At 43.8% G+C, this 18145-nt stretch overlaps 1 protein-coding gene across 3 annotated transcripts in view; it reads right to left on the bottom strand.

Moving 5' to 3' along the window:
* Nucleotides 1–18145, bottom strand: part of LOC149190052 (uncharacterized) — a 206981-nt gene that overhangs the window by 188072 nt on the left and 764 nt on the right. For all 3 annotated transcript variants that reach the window (XM_089412006.1, XM_089412008.1, XM_089412007.1), the window contains exons 3-4: nt 17030–17120; nt 16517–16639 (exon numbers count right to left, since the gene is read on the bottom strand). In XM_089412006.1, coding sequence (XP_089268132.1) covers nt 16517–16639; nt 17030–17052 — 146 coding nt within the window. In that variant the 5' untranslated portion in view covers nt 17053–17120. The remainder of the gene's footprint in view (nt 1–16516; nt 16640–17029; nt 17121–18145) is intronic.

Raw genomic sequence — 18145 nt, 5'->3', positions numbered from 1 at the left:
TGAGTGTCGAACCAAGCAGTGGCTGGTGGCCGAGTCGAAGGCTTCAGAATCAGATGCATGTTCCGACCCTGAGTCAGAACCCAACAAGGGGAATGGCAAAGGGAAGCAAATCATTGATGCAACGCCATTGTTGCCACAGCCAAGATCCAGAAGAATGAGCCCGGAGATCCAGAGGAGGGGGAGCGACTTTTCCACTCACAAATGTGGGTGAAGGGTTCGTCGCTACAATTCATTGATGATAGTGGGAGCCAAAAGAACCTTATTTCAACAGAGGTCGTGAAGCAGTTGGGACTACCGACCATACCACACCCGCAACCATATAGCATGGGGTGGCTTCACCAAGGACGAGGTCTCCAAGTTCGACAACAGTGCAGCCTTCCCTACAGCATCAAACCCTTCACAGACGAGGTATTGTGTGATGTTACACCTCTGGATGTTTGTGATGTATTATTAGGCCAGCCATACTTGTGGAGGCGACATGCTGTGTATGAGTCAAGGCCTCGCTTTGTTATTATTTCTTTGTGTAATTCATTATACAGGATACCAGAGGTAGACCCACCTACCGCCACCTCTTTGATCACTGCTAGAAAATGCAGCAAGCTCATCTCCCGGACTAGGAAATTCATTTTTTGTCTGGTTCGCTCCCAAAGTAAGGGGAAGATCGTCGCCATGTCCATGACTCCCGCGAAGGGTTCCTCCACGCAGCAGCAGTAGCAAATGGATACGGTCATGAAAGAACACAAGAACATCTTCTCCCCACCCACAGGGGTACCGTTGCACTGTCAGGTCAAGCATTCATTCGATCTGACTCCCAGAGCACCTCTACCCGACGGCCCAATATATCACTGCTCCATTCTAAAAAATGACAAGTACAAGAAACGACATGGTCCTTACACCAGTACCAAGGCTATGGGGAACAATGCTTTGGAGCACAGCATTCCCCCATTATCTGGACACATTAGAGGTTGCAGAACAGCTCACCAGGGACCGAGTTCAGCAAAAGTTTCCTCATCTCATGGAGGAACTCAACGCAATGGGGACCATTGCTTCCTAAGGGGGGAGGAATGATCCAGGTGGATGTTGGTGACCACCCACCTATCCCACTTGGACCCCCACAACTGTCTCTTTCAGTTTGTCAGTTTCCTTAATTGTAGCACAATTTACTACTTTTAGCAGTTTTTCAGGTCCTAAACTTCCAAAGCCGTTTTGAGGCCCTAAACGACTTTTTTTGGGAAATCTAGGAGCAACATGGACCGGACCCATGTTGCTTTTCCCAAAGTTGTAGTCCTCGGATAGATCTTTCTAACGAGCTCTTGCGCGCATCAAACAGAGATCGTATGCCAAAGTTACGACCCTGAGAAGTTGATGTACCAATTTACCCAAAACGGGGCCCACAATTTGGCATTTCATCTTCTAGGGTTAGGTTTTTGGATGTTTAGGGTTTTCCATTGTTTCTCAACAATAAATAGGCCTTCGAGCCTCATTGTAACACAGTTCAGAGGCATGTAGCCGCCACATCTCTTCTCAGAGATAAGCTACCATCACCCTAGCTAGTTTATTTCCATTTCTGTTTGTAAGAATATTTCAGTATTTTACAGTAATGAAATGAAGTATTATTTCTGCTGCATCTCTGTATTTATGGTTATCTCTGTAATTTGTTGCGTTCCTATTTAAATATGGATCAGGGACCCACTCAGATGGGTAGAGCTCTAAAAGACCTTTCCAATGGTTATGGAAGTTCGAAAAACTCCTCCTGGATCATAAGTTATTGCCAGTCAAAGGCAGATAACCCCCAAAGTCAAAATTACAAAGTTAATATTGGTAAAGGACCATTTGGAACAAATTAAGTTTAGCGGCGATGCCAAACATAGCAGAGCTTTTGGCAAAGCATGCTAAACTAAAATTCCAGGCGAACGTGGCTTCCAACACAGTGGTAGAATGAGTTTCTATTGGCCAATGGTGGAGCCCCCATAACAGCACATTCCGACAAATGTTCCCCTAATGGTTTCAAAGTTGCGCACAAGGGGAGTGCCTAGGATGACGCAAGCTTGGGAGGATGTCAACAGCGGAAAACATTCTCATTGGCCAACAAAGGTTCCACTATACAGCTCATCCCGACGGATGTACCTTGAAAGGATCCAAAGTTGAAAATCAAGGTGAGGCCAGTGATGATGTAGATACAAGCGGAGGTGGACAGTGCACACAACAATGGCAAAGGCTTTCTTTGGCTGAAATTCTGCAAGAAGTGGTCCCCAAAGTCACATCACGCCTAGAGCCTTTCCACAAAAGTGCTAAGGCATACGCAAAGGAGTGAATAGCTAGGATGGCGTAAGCCTTGGCAGAGGTGGATAGTCCACACAGCAAAGAAGAGCAGGCGCAGGCATTTGATTGTTGGAGAGTTCAACAATGGGGGTCCCCACAAGATAGCTCACCCTGAGAGGTCTTCCCCGGAAGAAACAAAGGTGCGCACATAAGTGAAGGCTCGAGATGGCAGAGGGCTAGGAAATGTGGCACAATGAGCAGCGAAGGCTTGGACCCGGTGGTTTTATGTTGCAATTGTTAATGAAGAAATTCGTTGCAAAATCAAAGGCCCAAACCCTTTTCTCTCTTCTCACTAGCGAACGCATCGCAGTGTATTATTAGCGCATGATGACATCCACATGATATCAGACCTAGGGACACATGGCATGCATTTTCGATGTTTTCAGGTGGTTGAAGGGGCCAAATTTGAGTGACACGTGTCACCACTAAGATGGAACCACATGGCATTGGTGATGTAAGCATGATGTCACCCCAGACCAGGGCTTCCCCAGAAGGTTTATAAGGCGTGCATGCAAAGTTTTATCGGGCTAACTAGTTGTCGAGCATATGTGGCGGACAGATCACCCCAATTGGTCGTTGATTGGCTTACAAGTGACGCAGTGGTTCCCACCAGGACACCTCATCCCGATCCCCGGACCCCGGAAGGTTTCAAAATAGCGCAAAAGAGGAAGCTTCAGACTGACAAGGCATTGAGATAGGATAGCAAATAGCATTGCATTACAGCTCACCCCGGCTTGCATTTGATTAGTCCACTTGAACGGTCTATGACCCACCAAGACACATCAACTCAAATGCACCACCCCAAAAGAAAACTAAAAGGCGCAAGGTGAGGACTCTTGGGATGATTCAGCGTCGGGAAATGGTGGCAGGTATAGTCAGAGTCGAAGACGTATAAGGGAAGCGCAAGTGGCAATGTGGGTCCAGGCAGGACACGTAATCCCGGACCATAGCACAAATAGAAAAGCAACGGGGTCTAAAACATAAGGACCAAGACATGGTTTTGTGTGCAGGTGTCAAACCAAGGGCACGAAAGAATTACAAAGGAAAATCCATTTGCGGCTTAAAGAGCAATGGGCCCGCAGAGTTATAATGTTGTAGTGTTAAGCGCTTTGGGCCATGTTTAAGGCCTTTGAATGAACGGGTCGACAGCATAAAATTTAGCATTTTATCAAAGCACTTGGGGCTATGTTAAAGAGTTAAAAGCATGAAAGGATCGGCAGCTTTGAAACTTTTGGTTAAGCGCTTCACATATATGGTTGGATGAGTCGGCAGCACAAAAGAGATTTGGGCTTATTTTGAATAGCTAGTGCATAAACGAATTGGCAGATAATTTTGGCATTTATGCCATATGAACAGCGCAGCACTAGAATTAATATAAAGAAGCATGAACGAGTCAACAACATAGTTTAAAGCACTTTATGGCTGAAAACAAAGTGATGGCGGGTTGGCTAAAAGGTTTAGCATGAAAGTAAGTTGGCAGCTTAAAATTGAAGTTATACACCATATTTGGTGTAAATGCACCAAATCAACGGCACTAAAAATAATGTAAAAGAGGCATGAACGAGTTGGCAACGCAAATAGCAGAATAGACAGAATTGGAGATAGATTTGGCAAATTGGCTAAACTTGGCAGTCAACCAGATTTAGAAAAGCTCACAGCTAAAACCTGTAACTTACCAGAGTGGAGGAAAACAATAGTTTAACTCAGTTCCTCTAAGAGGGAGAGCAAAGCAAAGTTAAAAGTCTTGGAGAGCATGTTCAGAAGACTTCAGGACAAAGGCAAAAAAACGAAGATTTATGCATGATTAATCATTGAAGATAACTAAAGTTTTAATTCAAAAATATCAGCCCAAAATTCTTTATAAGCATAATCGAACATCCAAGGTGAGAGGTTGTTGGAGCAACAAGATGCAAAATGTCAGTATGCATTAGGGGTGAATCAGAGATCAGTTTTAGTGTCTGAAAGGTGTTTGAGAAGGCAAAGAATGAATTGGTGAATGGTGTTTTATTGTATTCAGCAAATATGTTTTTATGGTGAAATTAGTAATTGCTAAGGATTGATGTTGGTGGTGTGTTTGCTATTTTATTTAGTAATCAAAGATTGTTGAAGGTAATTTTTGGTGTTTGTGGTGAGTGGTTGAGGTGAGAAAGTTATTTGTTTATGAAAGAAAATGGCCTATTGATTTGAGTTTGAAAATGGATGAAAGATGGATCTACAAGGCTAACAAGTGGTAACATGCATTCCAAGCGCAATAGTCCCTTTCAGCAATGGTTGATAAATGAGTAAGGGCAACAGTCCCTTTCAGTGAAAACTGATAAAAAAACAGGGGCAATAGTCCCTTTCAGCAGTGGCAATAGTCTCTTTCAATGGTAGTTGTTAATGAACAGGGCTAGAAGTTCCTTTCAGTAGCAGGTGATAAACATACAAGTGGAAGCTTGTGGGGCAGTAATGTAATAGCAAGATTAGGCTTGTATTTGCCAAAGAAATAAAAAGAAGATTGATGCATTTATATATATATCTAGTGCACATTAATGGTTATGATGTTATGTTTTACATGATTGAGTTATGATGTTATGTTTTACATTAATGGTTATGATGTTATGTTTTAGTGGTTGCTAAAGTGATTGAAAAGTATAAATTGTCAAGAGTTGTATAATTTGGTCACACTATTGATTCACCCCCCTCTCAGTAGTGTCTCGGTTTCCATTGTTTCTAGCACATGGTTGACCCCTGCATATAATAACAGTTAACCTTCCTAAGCAACTAATGTCATGCCTATCTCCAACAATAATCCATGATTTGTGGGCATCTGGGGTGGTACGGATCTCTTGCACAAGGATATGGACATGTTGTCACTATTGCACAATGAGAAAAGAGAAACAACTACCAACCAACCAAGTAAAAACACTAACACCAAGTACATACAAGGTAATAATGGCAGGCACCCAATATATCCAGTGAGACAGGTACGTGTACATACTCATCCTAAAAATCTACATCCCAAACAACCAGATGTACCACATGCCTCAAGGGGCGAGCAAATATACCCTACATGTGGAAGGATTATTAACCCAAAAAATTAAGATAAAAACATAAAATAATTACAAAACAAAATATTAAAATTATGTGTATGTGTATTGATTCTTGAACCTACGTTTCGTGCACTTTTCAACATGGGAATGTTGAAACGCATGGAAACGTGCCTGAAATGCATTTTCGCAAGGGTGAAATCCGTTTCATGATGTTGAAAAATGTGTTTCGCCCCCACGGAAACATGTTTCAGGCACCATATATGTCATGTCCCTTCCCAAATAAATCTGTAACAGGTTTAGGTCTCTCCACAATTTTTCATAAATTTTGATAAGTAAAAGAACCCAGCAATTTTGACTTAGGAACTTAGGAGAAAGGAAGGTTGAATTAGATTGCTAGTGGAAGGTGGGAGTCACCCACATGGAAAAATGCACTTGGGCACTTGGGCAATTCAAATTGCCTTAGAGGGGAATCGAAAGACTTGGAGAGGGGCCCACATGAAGGAAGGAAGGCCCACAAAGAAATAAGGAGGAAGAGCTCCTCAATTGAGATATTCATTCTTGCACATCGAACTTACTTGTGTTTGCTCGAGCTGCTTCGCAGAGTTAACTGGTTGCTTAAAATCGAGTCTCTCAAGTGGGAGATTCAACCTTACCTTCGGGGGACTACGAGTGCCACCCTAAGAAGGCATTTCAGATTACCTTGAGGAGCAACGAGGGAGATTTGGTGCCATACCACTCAGCCCATAGACCAGCAAAGCGTATTTCTAGAACACGCAGAGGTGATTGGGGGTTCGTTCAAGCAACACTTGCCGGGAAATCTTGGAGAGTTGGAGTACCGCAGAGGACCAGCCTTTGGGAGGAGTTTTGGAGCAGGAGGTTGCTGCATTTGAGTAGTTCGATTTTCAACATTGGTGGATTGCGCAAAGGGCCGGACTAGGCTCACGTGGGAGGTGGGGGAGAGAGCTACAGAGCTGGGATCAGTTGGGAGAAAGGTGGAAATCCATAGGGGATAGGTGGGGCAAATTTGGAGAGCTTTCCCAGCCCATTTCAGACAAGCCAAGTTTGCCAACGTGAGGAGGAGGACATGCTCCTTGGAGGTCGATTTTCAGGGGTCTGAACTAGGCCAAAGCCTTCATGAGTTTTGGTGGGTTTTGGTTGAGGATTCGGGAGCTAAAGTTGCTGAATTTTCTGAGCAAGGGAAGCAACGGTTTCAGCGCATCCTTTCCAGCAAGCAGCGCAGTTTCTGGGCAGCGTAGATCACTTCTGGAGTAGCAGTAGGGCAACCTTCAGATCATCATTTTCTCACCTGGGTATGTCACGCTTGTTCTTGGAGACAAGCCTAGGTGCATCATCCCATCACTGTTGTATTTGCTCCGTGAAGATTTAATAAAATGGCTCAAAAGTTCTCTATTTCCAGCATTTTCATGGGTGTTTATTGATTGCATCTCATTTTTGGATATTGGTTTGTTTGTTTTCTTTGTTTATCACTGAATTTCCTAGTTAGGAACATTGCAGTGGTATCAGAGCCCAAATCTTGGCTCAATCGTGGGGAGTTTCTCCTATGAGAGAAGGGGACCAGCATAATATTACATACAAGAGGCAAAGGTACCGAAGCAGAGAAGAGAGTTGGAGATCACTCCAGACACAGAGGATAGGGGAAAGGTAGCAGTAGTAGAGGAAGACATGGGAGAGCCCAAGAGCAGGGAGGAGATGGCCTTTGATAGCCTCTTGAAGGCTCTGAATGATTTAGCAAAGGGTCAAAAGGAAATGCTAGAGGAGATCAAAACGCAGAATCGAGAGAGAAGCACTCCTAGGGGATTTCTATTTGGGGAGACTTTGGGGGCCTCTCAACAATTCAACCATCCTTCACCCGCAGCACAACCTCCATCAGCGAGTGGGCCAACTCGAGCTACACTGCCCTCTTTCGTGCCTTTGGCACAGAATGAACCAGCAGGGGCCGAAGATCCTTCACAAATGGGAGAGCACTTTAGAGAATGGCAATCCATGGGAGCAGACTTCAGGGAAGCACTCTCTTTCAGAGATTTATGCAAGCTCAAGCAAAATGAGAAGAGCAAGGGCTATGGAGGACAGGGCACGCAGAGCTATGAGTTGCAAAGGACGATAGGGAGAATGTACTTCCCCACATACAATGGCACTGCCAAGTGCACTGCTCGGGCCTGGGTTGAGAAGATGGACACTTATTTCCAGCTCAACCGGATGACAGAGTTGGAGGCCATCAAGATGGCCACATTGCACGACACGCAGAGCTATGAGTTGCAAAGGACAATAGGCAAAATGTACTTCCCCAAATACAATGGCACTGCCAAGTGCACTGCTCGGGCCTGGGTTGGGAAGATGGACAATTATTTCCAGCTCAATCCGATGACAGAGTTGGAGGCCATCAAGATGGCCACATTGCACCTCGAGAGGGAAGCCCACGACTGGTGGTTTCATGGCTTGGCTACCTTGGAGCATGCCAATGTGACTTCATATGAGGATTTCACCAAGAGGGTGGTGAAGCGTTTTGACCAGAGGGATCCGAAGGCTCACTTCAAGGAGCTAACCCAACTCCGACAAACAGGCAACCCAGAATAGTACATATCGAAGTTCTTGAGAGTCTCAATGATGGTGTCAGACTTATTAGATGCTTGAAGGGTGTACACCTTCATAGAGGGCTTACTCAAGCCCCTGCATGGACTAGTGAAGTCACACAAACCCTCCACGATGCAGGAAGCAGTTACATGTGCCAAAGATTTACAAGGGGCCATCCCCAAGACACGAGCACCCTTTCCTACACGTACCCCCTACCCCCAGAAGGGGAGTGATACTAGACCCCCCACAGAGAATCGCCTAGAGACGGGGGCAGCTGGATGATGAGACACAAAAGGACCTCAAGAGGAGGAAGCTATGCTTTACTTGTCGGGAGCCTCGGGCACCAGGCCATCGATGCACAGCTGACAAAGCCCACTACCACTACATCGAGGTCTTCTCAGATAGTGACCAAGAGGACGAGGTGGAGCAGGAATATGGTGTGGGAGACGGTGAGAGTCCGACAGAGAGGGAACCACCACCACCACCTCCACAGGGGGGGCATCCTTTGCCCCATCCGGGGGAGTCCTTGCTTCTTTATGCGGGGTCCCCAAATTTTTGATATTGAGGATTAGAGGCACGATACAGGGGCAGCGAGTGTCAGTCATAGTTGACAGTGGGGCTACCCACAACTTCATAGATGCCCAGTTGGTTCAAAGGAGGGGCCTCACCACAACCGAGTTTGAGGGCTTTTCAGTCTTGGTGTCGGGTGACCGAACCATGCAGTGCACTCGGTATGTGCCCGCCTTGACGGTGACCGTGGGGAACTACTCCATGACAGACCATTTCTTTGTGGTCGATGTACCGAACGCCACTATGGTGATGGGTGTCCAGTGGTTGTACTCCCTTGGACGAGTTACCATCGATTGGAAGAAGTTGGAGATGGAGTTCACCGGCCCAAATGGCAAGTTGGTGGTCCTTAAAGGCATGCATTCATACCCACCACAGACAATCTCAGCGCATAGGATGGAGGCAGATCTGCAACATGGAGACATAGCGTGGGCAGTAGAGCTGAGGGTTTCAGAGGTTGGGGGACAAGCCCAGCCACCACCTCCAGACATACAGGCCTTGCTAGACAGGTACTCAGTGGTATTTGGAGATATTCCACCAGGGCAACCACCAGACAGGGGATTCGAGCACACCATCGAGTTGGAGCCTGGTGTGCAGGCAGTGATTACCACCCCTTATAAGCATCCTAAGGCCTATAAGGACAAGATTGAGCGGGCCATCAAAGAACTGTTGGCATTGGGCCACATCAGGCCAAGTTCCAAACCCTTTGCTTCTTCAGTGGTGCTAGTGAAGAAGAAGGATGGAACCTTGCGCATGTGTGTTGACTACCGGGCTCTCAATAAGAAGACATTGAAGAATCGATACCCCACTCCTCGCATCAATAAGTTGATGGATGAGCTTAGAGGAGCTAAGTGCTTCTCTAAGATAGATCTATGTTCGAGGTACCATCAGATCAAAGTGAAGGATCAAGACATCCCTAAGACAACCTTTAGATGCCATTATGGTCACTTCGAGTCCTTGGTCATGCCCTTTAGGTTGACCAATGCCCCGGCTACCTTTCAGTCATGTATGAACCATGTGTTCCGGAGGCAGTTGAGGAGGTTTATATTGGTGTTATTTGATGACATATTGATATACAACAGAACTTGGGAGGAGCATCTCCAGTACTTGGAGGAGGTATTGTGTATTTTGGAGGAATATTAGTTCTATGCCAAGTTGTCCAAGTGTGAGTTTGGCCTGAACGAGATGCTCTACTTGGGGCATATCATTGGCGCAAATGCGCGCAGATGGGGTGAAGGCACAAGAGGAGAAAATACGAACTATCCGTGATTGGCTGATACCCATAGATGTGACAGCGTTGAGGGGCTTCTTGGGCATTTGCACGTATTACCAGAAGTTCGTCAAGGGGTTTTTGTGGTTAGCAGCTCCCCTCACGAATTTGACTAAGAGAGGGGCTTTTGCATGGACAGATGGGGCACAGTCAGCTTTCAACCGCCTCAAGAAGGTGATGAGCAATTGTCTAGTATTATCACTTCCGGACTTCTCCCAGCCCTTCAACATGGAGTGTGATGCATCTAGGGAGGTAGTTGGGGTAGTATTATCTCAAGACGGGCACCCCATTGCTTTCGAGAGTTAGACGTTCTTATCCCATAGAGGTCATATTCTATATATGACAAGGAGATGTTGCCCATCATGCATGCCTTGGCCAAATTTCGGCAATATTTGGTGGGTAACAGATTCCGAGTGAAGACTGATCACAACAGTCTTCATCACTTCATGGGGCAGCAAGGCCTCAATGACAGATAGCAGAGATGGGTCAGCATGGTGAAGGCCTATGATTTTGACATAGAGTATGTGGGGGGGGAAAACAACATAGTGGTTGATACCCTATCCAGGAAACCCGCAAGCCTCTCACTCATGAGCATTTGCCATGATTGGAAGGCCCCACTGTTGGTAGAGTATTCCAAGGACAAGAGGGCATGCGAGATTCTGGAGGGGACCCAAGAGATGAGTGTTACCGAGTGATAGACGAGGTCATCTATTAGAAGAGGCGCATATTTTTGGTTCCCAACTCGCAGTTGAGGGAGAGAGTGCTCCAAGCAGCACATGACTCGCCATTGTCAAGTCATCAAGGGTTCATAAAAACATAGTGTTGAGGCACGTACAAGAGTGTGAGGCATGTCAGAGGAACAAAGGGGAACTAATTCACCCCGCCAGGTTATTGCAGCCACTCCCCATCCCTGAGGGGAAATGGGAGAGTATCTCCATGGACTTCATCACTGGGCTCCCCACAGTACAGGGCAAGGATTGCATCTATGTAGTGGTTGATCGGTTGACTAAGTATGCCCACTTTTTCGCCATCCCGACCCAGTATTCGGCTTCATAGGTTGCAGAGCTGTTCTTCAGGGAGGTTTTCCGGTTGCATGGGCTTCCTAAGAACATCGTGAGTGACCGGGACAGCAGGTTCATGGGAGGATTCTGGCAGGAGCTCTTCAGATTGGTTGGTACTGAGCTCACCCCTAGCACGAGCTACCACCCCCAGACAAATGGCCAGACCGAGCGAGTTAATCAATGGCTGGAGGGGTACCTTAGGAACTATGTGACTGGGCAGCAGAGGGCTTGGATTCAGTGGCTGCACTTGGGCGAGTATTGCTACAACACCACCCATCACATGTCCATCGGTATGACTCCTTTTCGTGCCTTGTATGGTTATGATGCATTATCTTTCGTTGACATTGTTTTTGGAGACAGTCGGGCCCCAAAGGCCAAAGACTGGATCCTAAAGAGCCAAGACATCCTCAAGGCTCTCAGTGACAACTTAGTGACAACATAAAATCAGCGGAAGATGTACACTGACAGGCACCAAACTGAGAGGCACTTTGAGGAGGGGGATTTGGTGTATCTCTGGTTACAGCCATACAGACAATCCACCTTGAAGCAAAAAGGGGCCAAGAAGCTACAGCCATGTTTTTATGGGTCGTTCAGGGTGGTCAAACGAGTTGGAGAGGTGGCCTACGAGCTGGAGCTGCCTCAAGGGAGCAGAATTCACAACATCTTCCATGTCTCATGCCTCAAAAAGGTGTTGGGACAACAGGTGATAGCAACAGTAGAGTTACCCCCACTAGATGTTGAGGGCCATATGGTTTTGGAGACTGAGGCCATTTTGGAGACCTGGGAGAGGAAGCTGAGGAGCATGACCATTAGGGAGTTTTTGGTGCATTGGAAGAACCTGCCAAATGAGGATGCCACATGGGAGGGTGAGCACATTCTGGAGCACCCAGCACTAAAGTTGCTTGAGGGCAAGCAACATTTGGGTGGGGAGGACTGTCATGTCCCTTCCCAAATAAATTTGTAACAGGTTTTGGTCTCTCCGCAATTTTACATAAATTTTGATAAGTAAAAGAACCCAACAATTTTGACTTAGGAACTTAGGAGAAAGGAAGGTTGAATTAGATTGCTAGTGGAAGGTGGGGGCCACACACATGGAAAAACGCACTTGGGCACTTGGGCAAATCGAATGACTTGGAGAGGAGCCCACATGAGGAAAGGAAGGCCCACGAAGATATAAGGAGGAAGAGCTCCTCAATTGAGACATTCATTCTTGCACATCGAACTTACTTGTGTTTGCTCAAGCTGCTTAGCGGAGTTAATTGGTTGTTTAGCATCGAGTCCCTCAGGCAAGAGATTCAACCTTACCTTCCGAGACTACGAGTGCCATCCTAGGAAGGCATTTCAGATTACCTTGAGGAGCACCGGGGGAGATTTGTGGCCATACCACTCAACCCACAGACCAGCAGAGCGTATTTCTGGAGCACATAGAGAGGGAGGCACACAGAGGTAATTGGGGGTTCGTCCGGGCAGCATTTGCCGGGAAAACTTGGAGAGCTGGAGTATATCTAAGCACCAGCCTTTGGGAGGAGTTTTGGAGTAGGAGGTTGTTGCATTTGAGTAGTTCGATTTTCAGCCTTGATGGACTGCGCAGAGGGCCAGATTGGGCTCATGTGGGAGGTGGGGGAGAGAGCTACATAGCTGGGATCAGTTGGGAGAAGGGTGGAAATCCATAGGGGACAACATCTCATTGTTTGGGGCAAATTTGGAGAGCTTTCCCAGCCCATTTCAGACAGGCCGAGTTTGCCAGCGTGAGGAGGAGGATGTGCTCCTTGGAGGTCGATTTTCAGGGGTCTAAACTAGGCCAAACCCTTCCTAGGTTTTGGTAGGTTTTGGTTGTGGATCCGGGAACTGAAGTTGTCGAATTTTCTGAGCAAGGGAAGCAGGGGTTTCAGCACATCCTTCCCAGCAGACAGTGCAGTTTCTAGGCAACATAGATCACTTCTGGAGCAGCAAATGGGCAACCTTCAGATCATCATTTGCTCACCTAGGTACGTCACGCTTGTCCTTGGAGACAAACCCAAGTGCACCGTCCCATCACTGTTGTATTTGGTCCATGAAGATTTAATAAAGTGGCTCAGAAGTTCTCTATTTCCAGCGTTTTCATGGGTGTTTATTGATTGCATCTCATTTATGGATATTGGTTTGTCTGTTTGCTTTGTTTATCACTGAATTTTTTAGTTAGGAACACTACAGTGTAGCATGTTTCTGTAGCCATATAGCGTGTTTCCATGGTCATACAATGTGTTTCAACCAATGTTTTAAAACTCTGACTCGGGTTCAAAACCGGCCAAGGGTCAACTCCAACTCCGACTCGGTATCGACTCGATTGGTTTGATTTCAATGACTCGGTCGTTGTAAAAAACACATTAAATATTTTTTTTTATGAAAAAACATAACTTTAAAGATTTTCATTCATGTTTCCAAACACAATGCATTAGAATATAGAGAGAAGACAACATATGATCAAAGTAGGCTCATGAATATATCCATTATATCAAAATGGCACCCAGTGCACTATCCAATACATACATGATATAGAGATCAAAACAAAAACACATAACCAAGGAGGCTCTAAATGGCCTCTACAATAAAGTAAATTGTAAAACATCACTAGGCACCAATACCACTGGCTACTGCTAACCTCCCTAGTGAAGCTTCTGCGTCCAGAGCTTTATAATGATACCTTGGGTTCAGAAAAAACCCAGCTGCATGTATAGGGCAATGGAGTTGATTGTTCCATCTTTTATCAATGATTTCCCAAATGGGCCCATACTTAGCCACTCTATCCTTGTATGTTGCCTTTATTTTCTCCTTTGCTTGATCAATATCCTCATAAATGAAGCCCATAGCCAATCTTTCCCCATCCACCAACCGCAACACCTTAACAAACCGGCCAAGGGTCTGGCTCGATTCGGCTGACTAGGTAACAAACCGGCCACCAAACCGGTTTTTCTATCAAGTTAGCCCTACCAGGGGTCCGACTCGGTCGGCTTGCCAAATCTGATTCGGTTCAGCCAAATTTTAAAACGCTGGTTTCAACACATTAACTAAGACAGGAGGATCCCAATTTTGCTTGGAAACCACAGAAAAATAAAAATAAAAATAAATCATTTACAAATTAATTTAATACAATAAATTGCTTTTAATAATATTCTTTTCAATATTTGTCAAAGGATCTTAGCTTGAGTGGTTTGATGAACAATTTGTTTCCCCAACTGTGTGGGTTCAAGTCTCCAGAGACATGTTGTAGCCCATTAGTGGCATTTATGAAAGAATTCTATCTAGTGTAATAGCGGCAACTAATTTTTCGAAGTTACCAATACTCCAGAGATTTGCATTACTATTATATATATATCTATCCTCCAAAGATTCTCATTACTATTATATATATGGGAATTAAAAATTTCTTATAAAAGAGGTTATCCCTTTCATTTCTCCTCACATTGTTTGAAACTTAAGCTAGGGAGAATTGAGAACTCAACAAAGGAGCAAGTGGTGTACATCTGTAAAGCATTGCTATTCATATTCTTTCACAAGTGCATATATCCTCCAAAGATTCTCATTACTATTATATATATAGGAATTAAAAAATTCTTATAAAAGAGGTTATCCCTTTCATTTCTCCTCGCATTGTTTGAAACTTAAGCTAGGAAGAATTGAGAACTCAACAAAGGAGCAAGTGGTGTACATCTGCAAAGCATTGCTATTCATATTCTTTCACAAGTGGCAAGCTCTTAATCAACAAAAAGAAATTGGAGCACCTATGGTTTTATTCATTCGGTGAAGCAAAACAAGTTGAGTTCGCAGAAGGTTGAGGATCTTGTTTACGTACATTCCAGCCTTTGCCTCGCATCTTGTAGGGTTCCATAGTATATTAGTGGGCCCTATAAAGAATGGGATGTAGATCCTGAAAGTCCTAACTTGGACATCTATCCTGCTACATTCAATATTGATGAACCTCAAAGTGGAATTCAAAATACTTCTACAAATCCACCTTCCACTGCTAAATGTGCTTCTTCTTCTATTTTCCATGATGAATATGAAGAAGATGATGATGACTATTAGCCTTGGCCCTATAGGCTTTACTAACTTCTATGTTCATTGTTCATAGTTCATACATGAAACATTGTAGTCTTTAAGGCTGATATGTAGAGGCTAATTTTGGATATATAGCTAATCTTGAATCTATACTTGTATTCTAAATTATAATGTTAAAAATTAAAACTTGAATGCTTTCTAATTTTCTGAAATGTGTGTGTGTGTATGTGTGTATCATGTTTCCATGTTTCCTCATTTTTGGGGGGTTACATTTCCAATGCATACCCAGTTCGGATACGCATTCCCCATTTCGTAATTTTTGGGGGATCACGTCTCCAGCGCATTCCCATTTCATATACGCATTCCCAATTCCCCATATTGTGCAACTTAGTATTCAACCATTTTCTAATGGGTACCACAAAACCTTCTATACTCTATAACCCTAAAACAAATCATAATGAACATTTGCAAGTGTGATTGCTAGTGCTAGGCACTGGTTTGGAGCTAGCCAGTGGATTGGTAGCTCAAAATTCTCAACAACAGTGGATTTCCAGCCTATTTTCATTGGATATCGATCTAGATGATGCTGATCAGTGGCTTGGTAGCTGAAAATTCATAATAGCAATGGATTGCCAGAGTGTTTTCATTGGATATCGGTCTAGATTATGCTGCCCAGACAGAAAATGGTGATGAAGCTGGATGGAGCATCAGTGGATATTGGTATGAGATCCATTCAGTCTAGTTCAGCATGAAAAGGATTGTGACAAAAATCGATGTTGGCTCATGACACTGGAGCAGTCTTCTAGCACATGGAAGTATAAGGTCAAACATGAGCTAATTCAGTCTAGCTAGCGACTACATAGATTATTTTACATGTATGATTCTTCCCTCAGAACTAATAAATGTTTTATAATTAATATTGTTCTTGAGTCTTCGTAAGTACAAACTTCAAACTTATAACTTCATATTATTCTGAATCATGACATTTCGTTGTATTTCATTTTGAGTTTGTTTCCTCTTATACAGTACTTTTGGATATGACATAAGAAATACAATGATCCATTAGATACTATGTCCTAACCCATGTGGCCCCCTGATATATGGAGGGGTCCTCCAATTATGCATCCCCACATAGTGGAAACTTGTTGTAACATGAATGAAATGTAGCCATTGATCATTCGTCCATAAGAAAATGCATGGGTTGGGAATGATTGAAACCTTTTCTAGGGAGAAAAATTGCAAAGTAAAGATACTATTGCAGTTTAACCAAAGACCCTCTAAAATTCTAACCCTCAAATGGTTAGGAGAAGGTCCTTGTACAAAGTAACATCCATTGCATGAACATGTCTAGATGCCAAAGCATGATTCACAAATTCAGTCCATTCTTTGGCCAACTCATCAACATCCTCAGTGTAGTGCAAAGTTACCTTTTAAATATCCATGCAGACTACAGAAATTATAATATTGTTTTTCCACATCAACTTATTACATTTTGCACTTCAATGATGTATAATTGCAATTTGCAACTAAATTGTTAATTTGAGATGTAAAACGACATACGATAGCAACATTGCAAACTTTCACCGTATGCAAGTGAGGAATCTACAATGTTCATCTACATAAGCAGGGAGTACCTTGTTAAAGCATCAAGGACCACAACTGCCATTCCTCTGTTATCGCTCCTGCCAGATTTCGGTTGATTTTCTGCTCTTGTAGGGATATCATCATAGAAGGCCCTTGCAACAAGCCTTACCAACCTGTTCAATAAGTGCATTCAATAATTACAGAAAAATAGGCAATGCTGACAAGTGATACTGATCAGTTTGAATTTGAAAACAAACGACTGGAAACTAAGGGCATTTGAAATATAGAAAGCGAACATAATAGAGGTATATTCTCTTAAAAGAAAGTTTGAAAGTAACCATAATCACAAAAGGCATAGTGGAAAATATCAAAAAGGCACTGCTTGCACCACTGCAATTTCTTGAATTTCAGAATACTTATAAGGAATAAATAATAAATTCCGAAAAACATCAGGAACTATTGAAAGAATTCTTAAAATCAATGGCAAAAGATTAAGTATAATTCTGAAAGAATCTTCTAAAAACTCATATACATATGAAATTACAAGGTTGTGCTAAATGTACCGCTTGAAAGGTTCAGCACTCATGATGTTTACAGGAATAAAATGCTGGCCTTCAAATTTAAAACATTCAGCTCCGTCAAGTTTTATGTGACCTGTCAAGTAAGATCAGCTTTAGCATTGAATCATATGCTGACAATTCTGATGACAAAATAAAATAAAATGAAATGAAATTATGAATTAATGTCACTCAACCAAAAATAAAGATTAATGGGCTCAAGAGTACAGGCCATACAAATAACAAAGTAAGGAGCGCCTAGCGTATCTCATAAAGAAGAAACATATCTAAGCTAACAAAAATGAATGAAGACAATGAAGGGAAAAAACAAGGGTTTAACCAATGAAGAAAAGCCTAAACAATGTATAAGAAAATCATCAAAAAGAATGGGAATGCATTGCAGAGAGAGGACTAGTCTTAGTTTGAGATTCTGGGTCACTGAAAGAGTCTGCAATATTGCCGAGCACAGTAACTTCACCGATGCTGAGCATCATGATGATGTCCTTTTGGGAGAGTGCCACGGGCTGGAAAAGGCTGGACTGGCCAAGGGGTTGCAAGGGACCCATTGCAACAGCTCTCCTACCACCCATGGCTATCAAAAGGGCATTGGCTGTGCCATTGCATTGCCTTGGGAGTCAAGTCAAAGAACCCTGGTGAGAGTCAAGGCGTTCTTGCCTCCAGAGTGTGGATAGGGCATGGAGGCGAGCAGTCGTGGCTCTACATTGAATATTCAAGTTCACTTCAGAAGACTCCAGTCCTCCGGCTGTGGGAGAATTAAAGTTTCGCTGAAGAAAAGATGAGGTTGATGAAGCTGGCTTTGGAGGAATATTCTGTTTAAAATATCTAAATTCTCTACAACCCTAGCTGCACTTTGCCTCAGTTTCAAACCTCCTAACTAGAAGCAACATCAACAGTATAATTAAAATTCCAAGAAATGTACCCAGCTCTTGTTTAATGTATTCTTCTTATTTACCTGACTCTGTTGATTTTGGCGTTTCTTGTGGTTTCCTCTGGATTTCAAGGGGAAGGGAATTCGAACTCGAGACAGACAAATGTTCGTCCAGCCCGGTTCGTTATTATTTGGAGACCTTTTATCTGTGTTAAGTGTTAGGTTACTGTCTC

The sequence above is a fragment of the Pinus tabuliformis genome, chromosome 3_1, assembly GCF_031772625.1.
Source record: "Pinus tabuliformis cultivar Carrire ecotype Pingquan chromosome 3_1, CPIR1, whole genome shotgun sequence".
In the NCBI taxonomy this organism is placed as follows: domain Eukaryota; kingdom Viridiplantae; phylum Streptophyta; class Pinopsida; order Pinales; family Pinaceae; genus Pinus; species Pinus tabuliformis.
The sequence above is the reverse complement of the archived record's forward strand: the minus strand, read 5'-3'. Positions and strand labels throughout refer to the sequence as shown.